General features: G+C 35.1%; 2 protein-coding genes across 4 annotated transcripts in view; one reads left to right on the top strand and one right to left on the bottom strand.

Moving 5' to 3' along the window:
* The window catches only part of LOC130051746 (uncharacterized), a 26,866-nt gene extending 22,761 nt beyond the window's left edge, over positions 1–4,105 (bottom strand). For both annotated transcript variants that reach the window (XM_056154326.1, XM_056154327.1), the window contains exon 1: positions 3,814–4,105. In XM_056154326.1, coding sequence (XP_056010301.1) covers positions 3,814–3,987 — 174 coding nt within the window. In that variant the 5' untranslated portion in view covers positions 3,988–4,105. The remainder of the gene's footprint in view (positions 1–3,813) is intronic.
* Positions 4,106–19,178: 15,073 nt separating this feature from the next.
* LOC130051745 (uncharacterized) lies at positions 19,179–24,576 on the top strand. Of its 2 annotated transcripts, XM_056154324.1 has the most exons (6): positions 19,179–19,358; positions 20,527–20,715; positions 22,663–22,814; positions 23,132–23,254; positions 23,542–23,635; positions 24,025–24,576. In XM_056154324.1, the coding sequence occupies exons 2-6, from the start codon at positions 20,571–20,573 to the stop codon at positions 24,162–24,164; spliced, it is 654 nt and encodes a 217-aa protein (XP_056010299.1). In that variant the 5' UTR covers positions 19,179–19,358; positions 20,527–20,570; the 3' UTR covers positions 24,165–24,576. The 2 variants fall into 2 exon arrangements, with proteins under 2 accessions (XP_056010299.1, XP_056010300.1); XM_056154325.1 differs by lacking the exon at positions 23,542–23,635 and having other exon boundaries at positions 19,199–19,358.
* The last annotated feature ends 236 nt before the right edge of the window (positions 24,577–24,812 follow it).

Here is a 24,812-nt window from a genome sequence, read left to right as displayed (position 1 = left end):
GTCATGTAACTTGAATAAAATCAAATCAAATATGCCACTCATTAAAATTGTTAATTTTTGTGCGGTCATTAGATAAATTTGACCTAACATGAACCGAATCGAAAATAACCGAACTGTGCTGTTCTGAATCGAAACCGAACCGAATCGAGCTAACCCTGAATCGTCCCAGCCCTAACTCAGGGGGTCCGTGTTTGAATCCCAGTCTGGACTATTGCATTTTCTCCCTTCCGGTTACAGGTTGTTTGACGTAGAGGAGACAATGATAACAAAATACATGTATTATTCGATGAGCCATATAGCCCTGCAATAGCATCCAAACCCCCGGCCAGGACTCATATATTTCACAACAGACAAAAGTAAATTGCAATTGGCAACATGAGTATAATTCAGTGACCTAAAATGATACAGAAAGAAAACTTATGAATATTTTCTCTTGGAGAATTTTATAGCATAAAATGTCTTGCACATTAAACTAGATGTGTCAGTGTGAGACAAATGCCCCTGCTGATATGCAAGTTTGAAAGTCAGGGCTTGAAATTAACATATATGCCCGTCAGTCTGTGACTGCAGGGTGGTTACTATATAAGTCTGGTGGACTGACTGACATTTAAATTGTTTTAGTCAGTCCGATGGAACAAGTTAATTTTCTAAAGCATCATTTTGGAAAATATGAAATTTTATACACACATTTGGCATGCTTCAATTGGTAGATATCAGACAAATCTGATTCGTAAATATAAATACCACATTTAAGTGTTACTATATTGTCTGAGGCATATTGAGTTAAATTTCAAACACAGCTAGCCCAAAAAAATCATGCTGAAAATTTGAAATTTTGAAAGTTTAAGGGCAATAACTTTCATAAAAATATGAAACTCTATATATTTATAAACTTAATCTATCAAGTCACCAATAAAAAGAATCATACCAGAAATCAACTTATTATCTACAAGCACAGCAAAAAAAGTCTGGAAATAATAATTAATCTGAGATTCCTGGGACTCTTAGATAATAAGCTGTTGTTTGATATTTATATTCAAATTGTGACATGTCGGACCCCACACATTGTAAAATTCACAGGACAGATGATAGAATGATGGAAGGATGGTCAGAAAGGGGTAACACTATAATACATGTGTATGACCCAAGCCATTTCATAGCAGGGGCATAAAATGAAATTTTATACAAGATGGTATATAATTTGTGGTTTTAAACAGCTATCAGGGTTCAATAAATGTGTATTATAAATTCAGCATGGTCTAAATTTTGAAGCCAACAAAATCAAGGCTTTAAAAATATGAAACGAAAAAGAAAAAACAAAGAGGATATTATTTGATGATTAAGGAATGTTTTAAGTGTCAGATAATTACGTCAATCAGGATGCAAACTACACGTATGTATGCTAGGCTCAGTCACGTGTCAGTATTTTTCTCATATATATATACATATATATATATATATACAAATAGCACGTACTTCCTCTATACTGGTGTACAATATCAGATCATTTCAGGATACACAATTTACACACTACTTGATCTTCATTAAGTACATGCAAGGAGTTGAAAAATAAAGTTTAAAATAAAATAACTGTCTGGAATTTACATACATGCCATTATTACAATACTTAAGTATTAAAATGAAGATACCAATGCCCAAGACAATATTTCAGTAGCACATGACGTCTTAATGTCCATTATCGTTTTTAAACAGGTAAAAGTAGTCCCCAGGTATTTACACTGTTGACCTTTTTATGCCTCAGTAAAAGCATGGGCAGGTTCCAGGAATCTAAAAGAAACCTTTAGAGTGTATTGCAAAGACAGTACATATCCCCTAGGTACTGCACTTCCTAATCTAATATTTGAGGGATGTCATTATATGCAGACTATACATATATATATATAGCTGGGTTTTTTTTATGTTACTACCCATTTCATATTTAAGGGAATTTTTGAGAATGCAATTGTGAGCTTCCAGTCCCACAGGCAATTATATTGCTTGAGTTCGAATTTACTATTAAAGAGTACTCTTTAATCTTTAATAGTAAATTCGAACCTAAGCGATATAATTGCCCATGGGAAGGGGTTGGGTGGGGGACATCCTCAGATTATATCTCAAAACAGGCATATGAATTGATTGCATGATTACACTGATTCTTACGTATATTGTACAACTTTGAGAATTATATAGAAAATGACTAGGAATATAATATATAAAATTATTTGATTATGTTAAAATTCTCAGACAATTTTGTGTAGTTTCTACAACTGATAGGAAATTTTTATCTATGGAAAGGGGAAAATTTGTTGTCAAAGGGGAAAATTTGTTTGTTGTCAAAGGGGAAAAGATACCCTTGAATACCATAAGTAAAAAGAACCTAGATAAATACCTGTTTACTAGTAATACCAGGAAATATTTGAATTTTGATCTCTTGTAAATAGATGTAAATGAATGAATCTGACAGACTCAATTACAAATTGGTAAATCATACAGATCTCACTCATTAAAAAATAGAGTACAAGAATTAATTCAGTCAACCACAAGACTGAATTTTATAATTTTTATTAAAATAATTAAACTGTAACGAAAGTGAAACATAATGTGTACATATACTCATTCAATAACCACTGATGTCTGAGCATTAAGCAATGCATGATGATATACAGCCATCTATGTGCATTCCATGAAATATATATGATATGCAGGCCAGGGGTTTAAATTATACACAGGACCGAGTGTGGAATAGGCTGTATTGTATCCTTGCTATTCTTGTAAAGAATTATAATTTTGAAGATTATATCTAAAATTAGAGACTTTGAACATGTTTGAATGATCAAAGCACACACCATTTACTCATCTAGGGGTAATTTGCAAGTACACAGACATCTTTATTCCCATGTTTTACATGTGTAGTGATTCATAATACATGTAGCTATTTTAAATTCATAATTTTCCTAAAATAATCAAATTTGCAAAAGATTTATGATTCATCAAAGCATATTGTTTTTTAAGATAATAAAACGTAGTTATTTATATGAATACTGATTGGTTTAAATTAGATTTCAATGAACACCACAAGTTCTCTTATTATAACAGAGGTGGACAACTTTGAAAAATTGGGCCTACATACTTTAAGGATGTATGCTACACCAGAGAAATTTGATATGCCATTGGATGAAAAGTGGAGAATATGTACAACAATATTTTGAAATTGAAAACTTTCAAATTTACTAACTTTATTTTGTCAAAAAATACAGTTGAAATAGTAGAAAGCAATCTGAAAAAAAAATTAAAACCCTTGCTGGACTCAAACCTGCGATCTACAGTTCTGAGTGAGCAGTCAACATGCTAACCTACTGAACTACTCATCTACATGATGATTTTTTAAATGAATAAATAAATATTGCTGATATTTATATTTTCATCCACATTTTAAAAGGAAGTCAGCCATTATGACAATGTAGAGTCCCTCCTTAATATTACATTATACATGTACTTCTCTTATAATATTGTGATATCTAGATGTCTTAAGTTGGTAAATTATAGCTCTTTAATTAGAGTTAATGTTGTAATCAAATCATTTAATTTCCATGTCATTGTCATATATGCATTGTCAGACTCTAATCTAAATTTTAAAAGATTATTTGATTTAATTATTTCCAACAATTTCAGTGCTACATGCACTCATTCTGGAGAGAGCAAGTAAGACATGTAGTAAATATTAATTAATCTACAAACCTAAATCAGGCCTAATATATAATGCAAATAATATATATATATATACATATACACATATACACACACACAACTTACGTTTATTGCATCATCTAGTCTATTTAGCTGGAGGTATGAAAAGGCGATGTTGTAAAAGATACGTGCATTCGGATTTTCGATCTGTTGGAACTTGGATATGGCCTCTTCAAATTCCTCTTCCAGGTATGAATTAACGCCATCGTTCCATAATATAATCATGTCCTTGAAAGCCATGTTGGATCACTGCACCGACAAAACAGATGATGACTGTTTTGTGGAAAGGACTTTAAGTGAAGTCATAGCGTGTGTTTGTAAATATAACAATCCACGTGACAATTTTCAGTTCCTCCTTTCTTCAATCGGAACTGTTCCGATTGCTCCTTTCTTGTTTCTTTCGGAAATCCTCGAACAATTTAAAATTTTCGCGGGAAGATATTCAATTTTTTTCCCCCTGCCAATAAAGACGTTTGGGACAGTAAGTAAGTAAGTAAGTAAGTAATTTATTTCCAATTTTGGGCCCAGAGGGCATACAAAGAATATAAAGTTCATATACATAATCATAAAAGAGTGATTATCCAAAAGATAGATGAAAAATAAAATTTACAAGTTCATGAGAAATCAACTTTTCTTAGTAATGAACAGCTATATCTGTAATTGGCAAATTTTTCAATAATATTGTTACATTCGTTGCTCATAAGCCAGATAAATTTTTGTCTATTACACAGGTTTATAAAATTCTTGCACAAAATGTTCATGGACTCTATGAATGGTTTTCTTAAGTGGTGGTATGCTATGCAGTCAAATACAAAATGGAATTCATCTTCTACACAGTCAGACTTGCAGACAGTACATATTCTCTTATTTACATGTGTTTGTGTGTAACGTCCAGTTTCAATAGCCAAAGAGTGAGAACTGATTCTGAAATTTGTGAAACATTGCAAAACATGAGGATTACGAATTACTGAAAAATATTTTTCTCTACAGAATCTTGTTTTGAATAGTGCATAGGTTCGTAATTTACCAAATTGTTTGTCTGCATTGTCTGAGAGTGTATTACACCACTGATATTTAAATCTTTCATACAACTTATTAGCAACAATTGAAACAATATTTTTATCATGTATAGGGCATTGTACATGTATATCCAACTTATTCAAAATATAATGAATGCTACTGATCCAGCTGCTTTTGTTATTATCGTATAATACATTGTTTTCAAGTACAGCATTTCTTGATAAGGAATTTACTTCGGAATTTAAAATTCTTTGTAAATATTTAAAACAGCTTTTTATGACATCAATATACATTGGGAATCGACCAAGTTCACCAACAATAGCTGTGTTTAGTCGAGATTCGGCTCGGCTGGATATTTGGACTGCCGCCTTCACCGAATTTCGTAGTGCTCAGTCTTTCAATGGCTTCATACCGTATAGCTGCAGAACTGTAACTCACCGACGGTCTGTCTGCAGCTAGATATCGTATATGTAATTCATATCTGGAAATTTACATTTAGATCCGGTCGGTTCTAAGTAACACAGGGGCTAAGCCCGTTTTGGGCCCGAACTCTGTGATACCATATATTTAAGGTATCACAGAGTTCGGACCCAAAACGGGCTTTGGGTTCTAGCAATATTAATGTGCAACGTGGGGTACTGACTAAAACCCGGTCTCAGTCCCGGTCTTCGGTCTCGGTCCCGTGACTATAATCCGGTCTCCGGTCCCGGTTCCAGACTTTTCTTATTCGATAAAAACAGAACATATCAGAATATTTTAGCACCCATTTCTCGTTAATTTAGATATAACATATATCATGCCTGCATTCTGATAGTTGATTGATCGTATTGCTGTCGTCTTTCGTAAAATAGGATGTGAAAACTCCTGGGCCAGTGAGACCGAGAAATAAAAACAATGCTAAAAGCCGGTCCCGGTCTCGACATTTTTCCTCAATAGTCGCTTTAATATACCTTTTCATAAAAAATAAGATAAGGATTACTCAATGACATTCCTTTGTATGCACATGTTTCTGATTTATTGTATGTTTGTGCTTTATTCCAATTTTCCTTTTTATGTCAAAATATCGAACTCAACAACGTGATTTTTTCTCCCAAATGAACGCGTTACAGATACATTTTCATAAAAAGAAAAGGATGTAGAAGAGAAATAATCCTGGTGTATTTGTTTGTAATTTACTGTGGCATATAGTTTTTACAAAATTAATTCATTTTCTATTTCCATTCCGAACCCGGTCTCTGTACATATGTACATACGGCTGACTGTTTGCTCTCTCTCTCTCTCTCTCTCTCTCTCTCTCTCTCATTTGCGAGTATATCGTGAGAATCGTTAAAGTATGACGTTATGTATCAATCAGGGAAGAAAAACCTCTATGTAAATTAGAATAATACAAAGTAGCGTGCACATGCAAAATATGAGAGTCCAGAATGTACGATGTTTGAAGTACTTTAAAAAATTATGTTCATTAGTGAAATGAAAAAGAAAAACATATTGTCCTTAAATTTTATCACAATTATTGAAACATTGTTGATAGCGAAACAAAATTAATGTGCACTTTCGTCAACACTTTCAGGAAAAATTTTGAATACCAATACAAGATTAATGCTTTTGAAAAGCAAATGTTCAAGTTCATTTTAATGCCCCTGTAATCGGATATTCGGTGCGCATATATATAGTTTTTCGTCCATACGTCTGTCAGCAAAAGCTTGAACCTTCGCCATGATAACTTTTGAATGCATGTTGATAGGGTTTTCACATTTCACGTGTGTACTCCTTAGTTGGGACAATACCTTTCTGTACATGCAATTATTCACCTTTGAAATTTGACCTACTTTTGAAAAGCCATAACTTTTGAATGGGCATGAAATGCTTCACGCAGGCATATTTTTCATGAAGCGCTAACAGTAGGCCTATTTGTATTTTCAAAACTGAAATTTATTTCTTAAATAGATTTACATGTATGTCCTGCATATTTATAAATGTAGATTTCATTGTATGTAAATTTGTCAGTTTATGTCAAATTTATGCAATTTGAAATATAAGATATTTTGAAAATAGGAAACAAACTGTTACCTGCAGCACAATTTTAAATGTGTTTGTACATATATGTATATAACTATTTACAATAAATATAGTTACCACATAATATTACAGTAAAAACATGCCATAGATTATTTGAAGATCATCTAAAGTCAGAGGGTATCTTTTGTATAAGTATATACAGATTCTGACATTTTTGGTAAGCATATGTGCTGTGTGCTCTATGTATGGCACACTTTTATAAATACTATAAATATATTAGGTGGAATTTTTAAAAAGCATTGTATCTAAAAGAACCACAACTGAAAAAAAAGAAAAGAAAAAGAAAACTAAAGATCAAATAAGAAAGGAAGAAATTTACTGGTTGAGTTAAAGTCGCAAAAAGAAGAAATTAAGGAATTTGTAAAATACAAAGTTTCTAGGTTAAAATACGAAATTCAAGGTGTAAGTGCTTCTGCGACTTCAGAGTTGAAAAAATTCAAAGGACAGAACGAAATTATCTGGAAATGAAAAGGACATAAAATTCAGTACAATTCAGGAGTCTTCGGATTCAATAAACTGGGCCATTGATAACGGGAAATTAGAGTATGCTAAAGAAGTTATCAAGGAAGCAGGTCAAAAAATGAAGGAGCGTAACAAACATGTCAGAATAGCCGATTCTTCATCTGGAGGGTGGGAGACAGTTCACCAGTACGTGGCAAATCCGGTAGCGAGCGATTCAGATGACGAAAGCAAGATTTACAAAGCTGAAAACCGGGCTCTTAAGAAGCGCAAGACAGACAGTCGTCCGTGGACAGGAAACCCTTGGTGATCTGCGTTTATCTCGCAAGTTTAATTCAGGAAGGAGTGTCTGTGAGTGTGTTATGCTCAGCTTTATATGGAATTCGGTGGGTGCATTCTGTAATTGGAAATTCTTCTCCGACAGCTTCGGAGCTAGTAAAAAAATGTTTTAGATATGCAGGCTTTTTACGTAGTAGTGAGTTACTGAACATCAGATGTTTGTTTTGAACACTCATATGGCTATATTCATTGAGAAAAGTAAGACTGATATGTAAAGGGATGGTCAGTATGTTGTTATAACTGGAACGAATAGTGACTTATGTCCTGTCAGAAATTTGGAAATGTACTTTGCATGGTGTGGATTTTCCAATGAGAGTTCAGAATTCAGTTTTCGAGTAAAACAAAGTCGGGTTATCAGCTAAAAAAGGTAAATAAATCTTTTACGTATTTACGTATTCAAGAATGAGGGAATTGTTTATTGAAGCTTTACAATCACTATTTCCAGATATATCAGAATTTGGATTACACAGTTTAAGAGCGGGGGGCGCCACAGTTTGAGTTAATAAGAGACATGGGAGATGGAGGTCGGAGCCCGCTAAAGATGGTTACATCAAAATATGCTTGATACTAGTTTCACTAAAATTAGGTTTATAAGTTCCTAATTTTTCATGAAATTCCTTTCTTTCATTCTGCTATACAATGAACGCAAAAGCAAACAATAAAATATTGTTTTGTTATTGGTGTTTGTTTTTATTAAGTGGAAGTACAAAAGAAATATAATTTATTTCGGTTGAACTAGGTGAATTAGAATAAAATTTAAATTAATTTCTTTTGTGGAAACGCCAATGAGATTTAGGGGCGGGGCTTGAAGGTTTTGAAGGGAAGTGAGGATCGAATGGTATTCATTCTGGCGTTCAAACTTTGCACGGGAGAGTTTATTTTACAGTTTGTAAGTCGTGTTAATTCAGTACTTGATAAGCTGCTTACCGAGTCAGATAATTGTAGACTGGAGAGTCAGTATGACAAGCTGCTTGTCAGATTAAAAACGTCAGAAGTTTTCTAAAACTGTGTATTTGATGTTGAAACTTGTACTGGAGTGACTTTCTGCTATACAATGAACGCAAAAGCAAAATAAAATATTGTTTTGTTATTGGTGTTCGTTTTTATTAAGTGGAAGTACAAAAGAACCGTATTTCTACGTACACGTGTTTCTCGACTTGAGGAGAATATAGAAATAGAAAGTCTTTGGGACGAGACCATTGACGATTTTATCTTGTATCAAGGTTTAAGTGAGAGTCAGTGCGAATATCTATAATGTATTTGGAGAACTTAGTCCGAGTCAGTTATGTGCAATTTTGAACTGGAGGAACTTCATACAGTGGACAGTGATGGGTTTTTTTTCTTCGAGAATGTGGGCGGGGTTTGAAGAAAGTGTGGGTTATGTAAGGGTTAATGTACTCGTATCGCTCCATTCCTTAAAAGTAATGGACAGAGGTCCATTGCTTTTAAGGAATGGAGCGATACGAGTACATTGACCCACTTAAAATCCACCTTTGCTGGATTAATAAAAACTAAACTTTGTGCATTTTAATCATGTCTTACGTTTTTCATTCTTTTGTTGCATCCGAACACTCCATTCCTGAAAAATAATGGAGTGTTCGAACAAAAAAATGACGTCATAGGTGGATTTTAAGTACAGATAACCCACACTTTTAACAAAAGAAAGCACGCCAAACTATGGTACAAATACAAATATATGTAAAATACGGTATATACCCATACATGTATAAAGAGATCGGGTTCGGAATACAAAACATGAATCTTTGAAAAACTGATTTTTACCTAAATAGAAAAAATATAAATGTCACGTAGGGCCTACAATGTAGTTGAGTGCGATTCTGGCATATATAAAGAAAATCGGAATGAAAAATCTACACACAATAAATCAGAAGAATATATATACAAAGGGATGCCATTGAGTATCACGTCCTTGTCGTTTTTATGAAAAGGTAGATTAAAGCGGCTATTGGGGGAAAATGTCAAGACTGGGACCGGCTTTTAGCATTGTTTTTATTTCTCGGTCCCACCGGTCCCGGAGTTTTCACATATTATTTTACGAAAGACGACAATAATATGATCAATCAACTATCAGAATGCAGGCATTGTATGTCATATATAGTTAACGAGAAATGGGGCTCAAATATCCTGATATATTGTTTTTATTGAATGAAAAAAATCTTGGACCGGGACTGAAGACCGGGTTTTAGTCACGGGACCAAGACCGGGACCGAGACAGGGTTTTAGTCAGTGCCGCATCTGGGTGACGTCCCTCGCTACAAGTAAGTTATTTGACCAGCTCTGCAGGCGCGTAGCCAGGCGTACGTTTGTACTCACAAACGTCCACATCATTTTTGCAACAACCAAAAGAGAGAGAGAGAGAGGGGGGTAGAAATATCAAAAGGTAGTGAAGGGCAATATTTATGACAATTATATTTGTCCTCTCCGGAATTGTTATGTGTTTGTTTTGTCTCTTCAAAGGTCTAAAATTGTTTGTAGTGGGTTATTCATACAACGGTATTGGACAGATCCTTTTCTCATTTTTGAGATTTTACAACTGTTTGTCCGCATTTCGTACAAAAACAGAACAGACCTCGAATATGGCTGCGTAACAAATTTTATAAAGTGTACGAAAAATGCGTTCAGTAGGGTCAAATATAGGGGCCTACACATCGAAATCGTCTCAAATTTACCAGCTTCCGGGGGCTGGGCCCCCACCAGGGCTTTGCCCTGGACTCATTGGGGGGCCTTAAGGCGGCCCCAAAACCCCCTGCCTACTCAGGCGTCCACATCAAAAGTACCCTGGCTACGCCCCTGCTCTGTATCACCATTCATGTTGCATTACTTACCGTCTAATTAAAACTACCATTAAATTTTCCGTCGAAATTATTACTTCTATGGTACAATATTTTAGCTCCTGATTTTGAAGAATTCCTATAGTGAAAATAACGAACGATCAATCTCATAACTCCTTTATCACCGTGGCCAAACGTCATTTGGTCACAACCATTCCTACGCAAGATACAATCGTGTTTTTAACGTAGAGTACAACCAACCCTCTAAAGGACACATATGTTTTCAAAGTATACAAAATTACATGCATTTTACTATGGAGAGTGTAGATGTCCGTGAGGGGCACAGGCAATTGGGGTCGAATTTACTGTTAAAGAGTAAAGGTATAGAACTCTAAATATAGGGTACCTAAGTTAGCTTATGTAAAAACAATGAAGCAATTGATATAAAATTCTACTTTGTATTCTAATATATTCATACATAATCAATCTACATTATTACCAAAGTTCATCCTAAAATTCCGTATACTTTCCAAATTATGCAGAAATGAATTCGGAAAAATGCCTATTATGTTTTGGTCGACTTTTAGCTGGACCCTTGCACTAAACGACTAAACAATGTTTGAGCATTGCAACAAACTATGTGCAGCATTAGATATCATTTCTAAGGACAAGGGACGTTATTGGCTATATACCGCCGAGATTTTTTTCATTTTTTCAACTTTCATACTATGCTTAATTATTCTTTTTATTTACACAACTAGGATGTTCTTCTAATCCCACTTGCATGAAAATGATGTAATATTTCATTATGACGTCATGAATATACGCTAAAGTTGAGCTGTTTAGCGGAATCTGTTGATTTGAAATAAATTATGAATAAACTTTAGCAAAAACAAATACTTTTGCATGCAACAACCAGATTTATATTTTGCATGTTTAATTATCCATTAATATTCTTCTTTCATTATCAATATGGTGTCGGTTGTTGGCTGCAAACAATATGAATTTTAAAAAAGAATGAATGCGAAATCGGCTATTTTTGATACGCAAAGTCAATATTTTGCATGTTATAGAACTGAAAAATAATAATACTTTTGCATGCAAAAACCAGATTTATATTTTGCATGTTTGATTATCCATTAATATTCTTCTTTCATTATCAATATGGTGTCGGTTGTTGGCTGCAAACAATATGAATTTTTAAAAAAGAATGAATGCGAAATCGGCTGTTTTTGATACGCAAAGTCAATATTTTGCATGTTATAGAACTAAAGAAAAAAAAAACACTTTTGCATGCAACAACCAGATTTATATTTTGCATGTTTAATTATCCATTAATATTCTTCTTTCATTATCAATATGGTGTCGGTTGTTGGCTGCAAACAATATGAATTTTAAAAAAGAATGAATACGTAAATCGGCCGTTTTCGTTACGTAAAGTCAATATTTTGCATGTTATAGAACTGAAGCAAACTGTTCCATCATTTAACCTCATAAACTTTTACTTACTCTGCGATTTAATAAAGACATGTATGTCCTGTCAAACAATTAATGCTTTACCTAGTTTGCCATAAATATCTGCACCTAATAAATGCAGATGTCTGCCTTTCAAGTCACGGAGGCGGATCAAAAATCCACCGCATGATGAATGGAAATTATTCTACTTTCGTTTTCAAAGGTCACGGGAACATGTCTTTTCAAAATAAGATTATTTAAGAATAAATTGAATTTAAAAAAAAATATAATCAAAGACACGCATAGACCTGTAATAACTTGAATTTATTTTCTTTTTACAAAAATCGGACCAAAATTCGTTCATTTTCGGCAAAAAATACGTTACATCTCAAGAGCTAGATAGTTGGGATGTCTGTTACTTTTTTCGCTTTTTAAACTATCTTTGATACAAATATATATAATGCATAAAACTTGTTGCTAATAATATTGACGTGTTTGTGCGGGTTTTTCTTTAAAGCAGTTTTCTTACATCAATTTTAACGTACATGCCGCGGCATGCATGTATATATATGATGCATGTTGAAATTAGATGTTACTACATTAGTAATTAGATATTGATTCCAAAGGTTCTTAAAACGGTTTAAATTAAAAATAAATTAACAGCAAATCATTATTTATATCTTCCAGCGAGATGTGGTTTCTTTAAAACGTCGAAAACCTGTGATCGATTTGAAACTTCGACCATTGTTGTGGCAGATTTTTCTCTATATCGCATATTGATTGATTGAATATTGCTTAACGCCCCTCTTGAGAATATTTCACTCATGGAAACCTCACCACTGCCGGTGAAGGACAGCACAATTTAGGCCTATGCTCGGCGCTTATGGCCATTGAGCAGGGAGGGATCTTTATCGTGCCACACCTGCTGTGACACGGGACCTCAGTTTTTTTGCGGTCTCATCCGAAGACCACCCCATTTAGTCGCCTCTTACGACATGCAAGGAGTACTGAGGACCTACTCAAACCTGGATCCCCACGGGGTCATATATATATATATATATATATATATATATATATATATATATATATATATATAATAGATGCACATTTACAGGTGCACTTATATAACAAAGGTAATTGGGCAGGATGTACATGTGTATATATACATGTATAGATATAAATATTCAAACACCGTAGTATCGAAGAGGGGTTGCCCCTCCACTTTTGGGGAGGGGGGGGGGGTGGGTGGGGGTGATGTCGACCATTTCCTTGCTATGGGAACAACTTGACCAGTCTAATGACACTTCAACTTTTATCAATCTTATAAAATATATAATATATGTGTTGTGGTGATTTTTATTAAAAGTTTATATTAATAGTATTGATGTATGCCCCTCCATGATTAGGAAAACTGGAGTATAACCGTAAGGTTATGTACATATGTAGACGCTTCTCTCTCTCTCTCTCTCTCTCTCTAACGTCAAGGTGTTCTGGATAGGCCTGGCCCGCACATTGAAAAATGATGCATGATGTTTATTAAATTCGTTTTTAAAAAAGGTCTGTTGTAGTTACATATACTGTCTCTTGGAAACAGACACGTGGCATCATTTATTGGGAGTGGAGTCGAAAGATAAGTTGGTAGTTAACTAGGAAATGAAAAAAAACCTTTCTGCCTGATCTTCGAATTCTTAAATCGCCGGGAGGGGGGATATTCTTTGCTACATGGGTTCAATTCATAATTTTAAGCCTATTTTTTTCTCATTCAATACTACTATCAAGAATAGGGGGGGGGGGGGGCGTTTCACTCAATATTTCCTTATTCGCGTATGAAAATAAGTGCCTGGGAAAAGCATTTAAATATACTACATTGTCTATACATGTACTTAAACAACTTCTCAGAGTCTGTTCTAGATTTAGACTGAATGTCGGTGCATACAATGACATGCCCACTGACTGATGTAATTTTCATTTATCAAAGATGAACACTATGGAGAGAGAGAGAGAGAGAGAGAGAGAGAGAGAGAGAGAGAGAGAGAGAGAGAGAGAGAGAGTTGGAACTACTCTTTGTTGACCATTTAGGGGAATGTAAAGATATAAACATGACGCATTTTTGTGAGGGATTTTAAATACATTTGCTATATGAAATATACCATCTGAAGTTAATGTATATATTACTTGACGTGTTTTGCTGTACCCAAGAAAATGATATCCCATTCATGCAACATAAATTTCTATCGTTTAGTACATGTACATTTACCACACTTTATTCAATATGTTTTGTAAATACCCACAGCAGGCAGACTTATTTTATTCGTATCATGTACTGTAACATGTATATTGCATACACATGTAAGCAGACCTGTTATATAGTCCTTGGTGTACATAGCATAACAAGTAATTTTATCCGACTCAATCAACGTTTAAAAAAGGAAAAAGAAAATTCAAGAGCCAATTTATTGTCCATATTTCATTTGAATAGGAGGATATCGAACAGCACCTTCGAAAATATGATTGCATTCTACTCAACAACGTTTAACAAATATATTTACACGCATTATTTTTCTCACTCTAATTAACACAAGATTCTTCCGCAAAATGTCTATGACCACGATTAAGTTACATGTAAATGAATAATGTATTTTCCATAGCATGCCAGTTTTCAATAGTCTTTGATATCAATGAGTATTTTGATATAAAAAGTTAATATTGTAACTTTTAGAAAAATATTCTAGAAGAATCAGGGGACTGTAAATCCTATAACGTCGATGACGTCGTTCCGAAAAAGCAACCGTCGGAAGACAGCGTCAGAGTTAACAATGCAATATTGTAACGTTATATTTTCAATACAAGCAACAAGAAAATGGTACATGTTATATATGAATGAAACGAGAAAATTATCACCTTTCTACCTGCAAAATGTGATCGGTTTTTGAAACGCGGCCAATTTTGGCCAATAACGTCCCTTGTCCTTGAATTTCTTACCCCAATTCATAAAATGAAGTCTGTAATAGCTCCAATTGACTGAAAATTGTAATACTTTTACACTTTGGTGATAAATTCGAAGCCAAGCGATGCAGTTGCCTGTGGTGAGGAGAGGGTAGAAAGTGGCCCATAATTTTCTTTTTACAAATCAATAATTCTTAACAATTATATAGCCTATCAGGTGATGCAAAGAATTCTGGTTCGAATGATATATAGCATTTGGTCAGATCTCCTACCACTTACTCAAACACTTCAACACAGTTAGAGAACTTCGTGTTAATTGGTCTCTGTCGTTCGTTTTCTTCATTAAAAAAACACACACCAGAAAACCCCGCCTAAAATTCAATTACATCAGTGAAAAGACAACACCATTACAAATGTATACCATAAACGTCGGGAAGAAAACTTTGCGATCAAGACGTTTATTAACGTTTATAACACTGAATCCAACCATTCTGTGAAAGTATAACGTAGGATACAACTGCAGGGGCTAAGCCCGTTTTGGGCCCGAAATCTGTGATACCATAAATATCACAGAGTTCGGGCCCAAAACGGGCTTAGCCCCTGTGGATACAACCAACCCTAATACATTGACAATTTGCAACGATGCATGTTTTTAATGTCTTTAGTGATGCCACCTGGCGTTTTCGTTGTTTTTAATATTTGAATATTGAACTTCATTGTTTATTTCAAGATATACAAGGTAAATTATAACTGTTCCAAAGGGAAGACAATTTTCAAGAGGGTTTAAATAGGACTACATCCCGTGTCACCATTTTCAATATCATGTAAACCACATGGGGCTAAACTCGTTGTATTATTACCACAAAAATGAATTAATTCTTTTAGCTTTAGAAATCCCCTGAGAGCATAGTTTATGTATGGAAAACATAATTTAAATATTCACTAAATCAAAGTTAATGTCATTTGGCAAAACCGTTAAAGGGGATTCCTGTGTCACAGTAAGTGTGACACGCTAAAGAACCCTCACTGTTCAATGATTATAAGTTATAGACTTTGTATGGGAAAATATAACGACCAAGTTTTTTTTTGGCGCGTAGACGGACCGAGCTTTCACATTTTACTGTATATTATGAATATGTTTTTATCATTGGTATTTTGTTAGGTCCGTTCACAAACTCTCTACATCCAGTGGCATTCGGCAACGGACACAGGTTTTTTAGAGTTTTTCATTGGTAAATATCATTATTTTATATCTAGTTTTTCCTGGCCGGCCCTGATGCTTTTTGCAGGAGAATATTACATGCATGTTGTCAAGTTACAATGTTTTCATGCACAATTTTATTAGTTGTCATTTGTACAAAGCTAATTTAAGCAAAGTAATCGGTTTTTGTGTTATTTTTAATTATATAAAATAAAATGGCGGCATCGTGCGTGTACGGCTGTCTGTCAGGCAATATATCAGTGCGTTGTATTCGCTTTATAGGGAGCACTTGTTAATACATTAGAGGTCTGTTTTATTCAATTACTGACTTGTCTCCACATACCCACCTGTATATCGCTGATTTAAAAAACAGAAATTCAATGGTGAATGATTGTCTCGGGGCCCATCTTGGTGTGCGGTTGGTAGATTGGTATATTGTGAAATGTGAAGATGATGAACAGTGCATGATCAATCTCATAACTCCTATAAGCAATACAAAATAGAGAGTTGGGCAAACACCGACCCCTGGATATACCAGAGGTGGGATCAGGTGCCTAGGAGGAGAAAGCACCCCCTGTCGACCGGTCACACCCGCCGTAAGCTCTGTATCTTGATCAGGGATACGGAGTAATCCGTAGTCAAATTCAGTGTGCCAAGAACGGCCTAACAATCGGTATGAAACGCGTCAGACAGCATTTAACCAAAATTTATGTTTTATTACCAAACTAGATCATTATAACGACCATATAATATCCGAAACTGTTGAAACCCCTGCAACATCAACTTGTTTGTCAGTAGCCTTAGTAGTGGTTGACCAGGGTGGGACAAAAATATATCAAAGGGCTTAGAGAAGGCTAGCTCAATAATATATGCCATGGTGTGAATTATGAGTCTGTATCCTCAATATTCAAAACGTGTATGAACGGGAATCTAATTACTCTAACGCATTCCTGAAGATCGAACACAGGTGACGGCAGTGAGAAGAGAGTGTGTTGAACATTACGCTACCTGGTCAACTATTATTTACTTTTGCCTGTATTTAACTGTCTTGGGGGAAAAGAAGGTTCAATTCCCAATCTCTGCCCAGAGATGTCGTTCCTTGCTCTCACATACACACACATGTATGTCAACGTCTCGAGGGATTTACAAAATTTTTGTAAAATGGCACCTAATTATGCTTAAATGAAGTATGGTTTCCACTTCAGTTACAAATATATACGTAAATAAATAAATACTGAGCATATGTCAAGTCTTTTTGTGACACAAAAAGCATAGATTTGGGTTGAAACGCTGATATTGGGTTGTTGTGTTGCATCAAGCCTATACATAGGTACATGAAGAATGCATAATAATGGGGAAAAAACTACAAATAGTTGCTTGTCCTATATTTTCCCGATATTTTATAAAGTAATTCTTAGATTTATTAGCCTTAAAAAGTGGATTTATATATGGAATAACATTGCTTATTTTGAGATGTTGACAGAGGTATATTTGAGTGTAAGGAACGATAACTCTGGGTAGAGATTGTCAATTTCCATCAGAACTACTGCTGGTGAGTAGTGGTGAATGGTAGGTTTTCAGTCCTTAGTTAATAAATCATCTTTAAAGTTTGTCAGTATGAACCAGTTTTTGTGTTTTGTTCCCTGATTAGTTATACCTGCAGATAACTGTCTTTGGAGTCAGGTGAGCTAAAAACTGCATAATATGAAGTACATTGACACATGAAGAATGCCTATATATAAGCTAAAACACAAATACGCATTTTCTGAGATATCAGATAAGATTGAAAGCTCGAATTAATTCAGTGACTATTTCTCTACTTCTGGCCATCAAAGTTGAAAATCTACGACTACCTGCAAGAAACGACGGAATTCCCCGATGGGACTATAAAATGTGTCACTAAAAAGTTGTGTATCTAAACCATAGATGATTTATGAAGCTACGTGGACTGTTACTTTTAGGGTAAATGAATTTTGAACGACTATGGGCAAGGTTTTCCCAGGGAGTTTGACATTTTTGCAGACGCCACGATGCGGGAATTAGAAACCTTGTTCTGTTATAATAACCAGTGAGGGTATTTTTCTAAAAGGACTTATTTTGAATTATTTTGGACTTTAGGGGTATGCACGACGTTGTTGACATGTATTAGAAATATTATCAACAACAAAATAATTAAATCAACTCATGTAGCTTATTCGGAGGGGTCCTGAATCCAAGCACATGTGGAAATTATGTGAGTTGGCGAGAGAACTATCGCTAAAGCTTCACGCCTTGCATCCAAGGATACGCCTCTAAATGCGCCTTTCTCCTTCCATCTAATTTACAATCAGGTACTAAGCATCAATAGTGACTTGGATCGTCATCGTAGGAATGCTCATAACTCTTTACGGACTGTCTGCTAGAAAAACACCATACTATTTGATGACTATCACGTGACCACGGTATATAAAAGTCAATTCCAATCGGTCGTTCCGGCACCTCACGAAAGTTCCGTATTCAAAGGTACCAGTTGTGTTGCGAGTTCGATCGAAAATGCATGGTGACCGTAGATTTGACAGAGTTGCACCATCTCTTTGGAATGAACTTCCAGTGAAGTTGAGAAAAATCGAGAGTCTCAAACCTTTTAAAACAGAGCTTAAAGTAATCGAATTTAGGATTCTGACTCTTTTCAAAGATGATATAAGTTTTCTTGATTCTGCTTTATGTTACGTGCTGTACTTGTGTAAAGCGTTTTAAAGTTTATTTAAGATAAGGTGCTATATAAGTTATTATTGATAAATCATTAGAGCCATGCGCGGATCCAGGATTTTGTGGGGGTGGATGGGTCGAACGTTTGACAAGAAGAAAACCAACCAACCCTCTTTAAAAAAAATACGTGTATGGGTTAATTCAACTTTCTGTGAATGTATGCTTTATATATTTTGCAAATTGCAAGGGGGGGGGGGGGTCCGGATCCCCCCCCCCCCCCGACTGTCCTCTAGATCCGAGCATGAGAGGATTGTATAAAATAAGCGGTATTTTATACAAGTACATGTGCCCCGTGGGAGTAATGATACATGGACGTGATATGTACATGTCTATACGAATATTCAACTCAAGAAGAGTACTATTTAAATCACCAATGGTCCAATATTCAGTTTTATCTGAAAGCGGAAGTAAATAGTAAACTAGATATTTTTAAAATTTGCATGGGATTTCCTTGTTCTCGTTTCAAGAGAATGGACTGAATATTAAGTCATTCCAATAGATTTTAGAGGTTCGTTAACAAGCAGAAATGAAATTACATGTATAAAGTGAATATCCTACAAAAGCAGCAGACGGTGAGTTGATCATTATGTATATACGTGCATGTGTTGTAGTCATAAAATGTCATATTTAAGTGGCGGATTCACAAATCTTCATTTTGAGTGAGTAGTTTATTTTAACTGAATGACGATATAAGCAGTTATATATTACATGTAAGAATATAGTTTTAAAAATTCTATTTAACTTTATATATTTTCTCTTTTAAAACCATTTAATTAACTATAATTATAAACTTCAGTATAATCTGGGCCTGATATTTTCCTTGCGGAAGCAATGGCTTTCTTCCTCAACACACAAGCGCAGGTAACGGCGTGGACAAGGGTACAGTGTAGGTGTCGTATAACGACCACGTCACTAACATCATTATGCGCCATCAATTTCACCCGTTGTTGCTAAAGGAAGATGGCATTGATTACAAGTGAATCTCGTCCATCTGCCAGCCAGTCACATGTTTGTTTACTGGACCCATAATTTTGCAAATATTTAACTTCGGGGTCGCATTTTACATGCATAAGGTGGCAAAAAATATGAGACACAAGCTCACTCTCTCCGATGAGTTTATAAATGACGCCCCTCACAACTAGGCACTTAGCTGGAAGCAGGAAACTAGAGGTTAAGATTGATTTCATTTTGTCAGTAGAATATGAAACTGACTTTTCCAAGAACAGTTTTACTGTACTAACAGGAAACGTTCTATATTAATTACTTTTTAAAAATGGCATTCACAGAACATTTACATACCAAGTAAACCAAATGACTTTTCCGACATCCAAACAAATATTATGGTCCATGTATATAAAGCAATCTACTAGAAGGTGATTGTTCGTATATTTATCATTGACAACCAGATTTGTTTTTTGTTGTTTTTGATCAAAAGATATCAAAGAAATATGGTTATCAAAATCAGCTAATATACACGTATATTTGGTTTGAATTAACGAGCGCTCCAAAATTTCTGGAATCATAAATCGTTTACGGAATCACTAAGATTCCAACTATCTTTAAAGATATTATCTTTTTATTATTCATATATAGCTTTAGGAGCGAGTGCAATGGTGTGCATAGAAATGGAAAGAAACGTTTTATTTCATCACAGTATAATCCACACTTTGTTGTCGTGGTTTAGTAATAAAATGGTATCATACGCATGACACTGTAGTTTCTTTTTATATTTTTTAACAGGATTGAAATTCAAAGGATAATTCAAATCAAAATGACCATGGACTATGAGTCGAATTGAACTGAGTGAAAGTGATGACCCTGTGCGGGTCAAGGTCGTTGTTGTAGGTGATATGTGTGTGGGGAAAACTGCCATCGCTCTACGATTTACTAAAAACGCTTTTGAAGAAAAAATAGCCCATACTGTAGGAGGTAAGTCAGTTGTGCAAATCTAACAACAGGAAGAATGTGAAGAGAGATCATTTAGAAATTGAAAATGCACTACATGTTGACAACTTGAATTCACAAACCCAACGTTTCCCCTTTTTCTTTTTTTGAGATACTTAAATGTTACCGATGGAATATCCCTGGGCAGGCGCGACAGTTCCTATACCTTGATCAATTCCAAACGTTTTGGCACTGGCACACATACACATGTATGCACACACATATCTCTCTCTCTCTCTCTCTCTCTCTCTCTCTCTCTCTCTCTCTCTCTTGTGGGGTGTGGGATCATTCTTCAATTGTCTAAGGAGAGTAGGTGAAAATGCGTTAAAGATGGAGTGGTAATGCTGCAGACGATCAGTGTTATTAAGCATGTGTGATTTACCAGCAGTATGTGGTTGCTAAAACGTTTGGAGTTGAACAAAGTCACAGGAATCTTCGTATCTGCCTTGCCCAATATCCCATCGGTGCAGACAAGCATAACCATTGTTAAGACCCCCAGGGGTAAACCCAAACCTTGCCCTTGGTACAGCAAGGAACAAACCGGTCTTTCAGGTACCACTGAAGTGGCCCCAAATCCTACCCATTTGAGCCAGATAGAAGAGAAATCCCCATTTATGAAAATCCGTGAATTCTGCCAAATGGGTACATGTATGTCTATATAAGCGCACCCGCCACTGCTCTTGGGATTTTCAAAAAATAATAACCCCATTGTAAAATACACAAAAAAAGATGTCCTTATTTAGCAGAAGAGTTTCTTGTCCCCTTTGCAGACTGTTAAACGAAATACAGTGTATCCCCACTCGTGAAGGTGCGTGAGGACTTCTGTGTGAAGCGGTGCAATTCATACACTCACACTGTATATTTTCAAAATTGAAATATATTTCTATATTTACATTTTACTTTCATTTCTGTCGGAATTCCCAGCCGTTAAGATAGGCGTACTATTCACACGCGCATTGTTCACAACTACAGCACAATGAGGAGGAAATGACTATCATCACAATTTGTAAAGCTATCAAAGGCGAAAACATTGGAAATGTAAATATAGTCCATGTAGTTTTCATTACATTCCAAGCGTTCTCAACGTGTGAAATACCAAGTCACGACAGTAACGTGCATTTACCCTAAACTGTACTGCCTGCAATAGTATGAAAACAAATGTTTGAAACTTTCTGTTCAGGGTTATTGCTTTTGAAACCAAGTTGTAATATATCTATTATTCTGTGTAGGGGAATCCGAGTATTTTACTAACACATGTTAGCTAAGTTATTGAATCACCTAAGAATTGTCCATTATATTTTATTTTCAAATAGTTAATTAAGCAAAGAATCATAGATATTTTTATGCAGAATATTGTTGAACAAATCAACTCCTCGCCACGGTGTGTTTGTATGTACGTTTATGACTATTTTTCATTGCAATTTTATTTGATTAAGTCAATACCGCATGTGTATAAGAAACACGTAAGTAGAATTAGAATGTCTTCACACAATCTTGCCATTGAGAGCGGACGCCATATGAATGTAGCAAGAAAAAACCGCTCTTGTAAATTGTGTCACTTACATATTGAGGATGAATTCCACTTTGTTTTGAAATGTCCTCACTTCAGCGAATTGCGTAGGAGAGATATCAAGGCGTATTACTGGGGGAAAAAACCCATCTGTTTTTAAACTTATATAATTATTAAGTGTAAAAAATTTCAAAGAGTTGTGTAATTTGGGGCAATATCTTCACTGTACCTTTTATTTACGTAACACTATTCTTCTATAGCATAATGTTAGGTACCATACTATTGTTTATCTGTACTTTTAAAATTGTATACATGTATGCCATAAGACATACGTTTTGAGCAATAAAGAATAATAATGATATCCAATGAAAGTGTGCATTGATAAAGCGAGGTTCTTTAAATTTGATTTTTTTTTTAATCAGCTAGCTATTACATCAGATCTATGGATATAGAAGACAGGACAATTCTATTCCAAATATGGGACACGGCGGGCCAAGAGAGATTTCGCAGCCTCGTTCCCATGTATCTTCGAGACGCCGACATAGCTTTGCTGGTGTACGATATTACGTCGGAGGTATTGTGTCAATTTAACTTTTGATATATATTTTTAAAAATTCAAATTTGAAAAGGTATCGGTATCTTTACATTTGTTAAAACGGATAAACGAATTAACTCCTGATCAAGATACAGGACTCACGACGGGTGTGACCGGTCGACAGAGGATGCTTACTCCTCCTAAGCACCTGATCCCACCTCTGGTATATCCAGGGCTCCGTGTTTGCCCAACTCACTATTTGGTATTGCTTATAGGAGTTATGAGATTGATCACTGTTCGTTATCTTCAACTTTCATGTAATGAAATTATAAAATGATCTAAATCATCAATTACAGGAGTCTTTCCATAGCTTGGAATTGTGGAGAACTGAACTCCTTGCCAGCGCACCGTCTCACGTGACCACAGCAGTGGTGGGCAATAAATCCGATCTAGGCAGCAAAAGAAAAATAGAAGCAACGGTAAAATTTTCAGTTAAACAGTTTTGCATTGCTTTCTTTCTAGTTTTGATTGTTCAGTCATTTGTGAGTACTTTCTTTCATGTTGATATAGCTACATTGAAGTGAGTAATTCACACATTACCATGATGAAAATACTGCAAACTTATGTATATAGATGAAAATATTTATCTTGAACTGAAAAATTGTTGAGTGTGGCGGAAAACACGAATCAATCAATATACGGAGAGAGAGAGAGAGAGAGAGAGAGAGAGAGATGGGGTTTATTGATATACAAAACTTGTCTTTAGGCTGGTCGTGCGTACGCAATGAAACACAGAATGCTTTATACAGAGACATCGGCCAAACTGGGAACCAATGTTGAGGAACTTTTCTATGACTTAGGTTCGGATTCTATGGAGCTAGTCATTTATCATTTTTACAACAGCGAAATAGACTGATTAAACACAATTACGTATGTCAAGTACTTTTAATTGACGATTTTCAGTATGAAATACGTGTAGGTCTATATAGCACTGCGTTCATGAAGAGATATTTGTCATCACGCGCTAATACAGCCAAATATACATACCAATTATACATGTAAGACCTTCTTTGTTTCTCGTAGGTTTTATAAAAATTCTGTGAAATTTGTAATAGTAGCTGAAGTACTTGTTATAAAAAGAAAGAAAAAGATCTCTCGCTACCAGTCTTCTGTACAACAACTGAAATCATATAAGTTTATAAAGACTCAATTCATCTTTGTTTGTAATACATTTGTGTAATTATTCTAGGATTGCGGATGGCCAATCCAGAGCTCGGCGGACAGATGGAAAACAGCATTAAAGTGCCAGAGAAATACAAAAACGTCATCAACGTTCAAATTCCACCAGCGGATGACATTCCTCCGCCACAAAAGTCATGTTGTTATTAAAAATGTATGCACATACTATCACTATGTTTTTGAGTGATTTTACTGGTACTGAGATGCATGTCTCTAAGAGACAGTCCAAGATGATATCAAATGGAATTTTTTGCTATTTTGTACCCACATTCGAACCCAAGCGATACAATTGCCTGTGATTTTACCATGAATTGAAACTATGACATGTGACTAGTCACGTAAATGGACCATATCTATGAACATTTTACTTTTTCTCTGATACTAGATTAACTTTTGAATTTCATTATTTTACACTAATCTTAACGAATACACATGTAACCTTTCTGAAAAGTGTATTGACTTTTTTTGTAACTGACTATTTCTACTTACTCTTCCAGGATACATGCATGCCTAATTGGTATGTACATGTAAACAAAATAAAATGTATATATACCTCACAGAGTTCCGTGTGTTCGCGTATTAATTGCAAAAGGAAATGGTGGAATGACCGACTTGACTTTTCCCTCAAAATTCCAAGCCCATATACCGGTATCATAAATATCGAAACAAACCGATGAATGGTTGAAATAGGAGTTACTTGTAGCCAGTTTATGAACACTTTTAAAAATTAAATGATTAAGCAAGCTAACAGACGCTCCGTGGGGATCCGGGTTAGAATAGGTCCTCAGTACCCCACCC

The sequence above is a fragment of the Ostrea edulis genome, chromosome 2 (genome assembly GCF_947568905.1).
Source record: "Ostrea edulis chromosome 2, xbOstEdul1.1, whole genome shotgun sequence".
Taxonomy (NCBI): Eukaryota; Metazoa; Mollusca; class Bivalvia; order Ostreida; family Ostreidae; genus Ostrea; species Ostrea edulis.
This window is presented reverse-complemented; position numbering and strand designations above follow the sequence as displayed.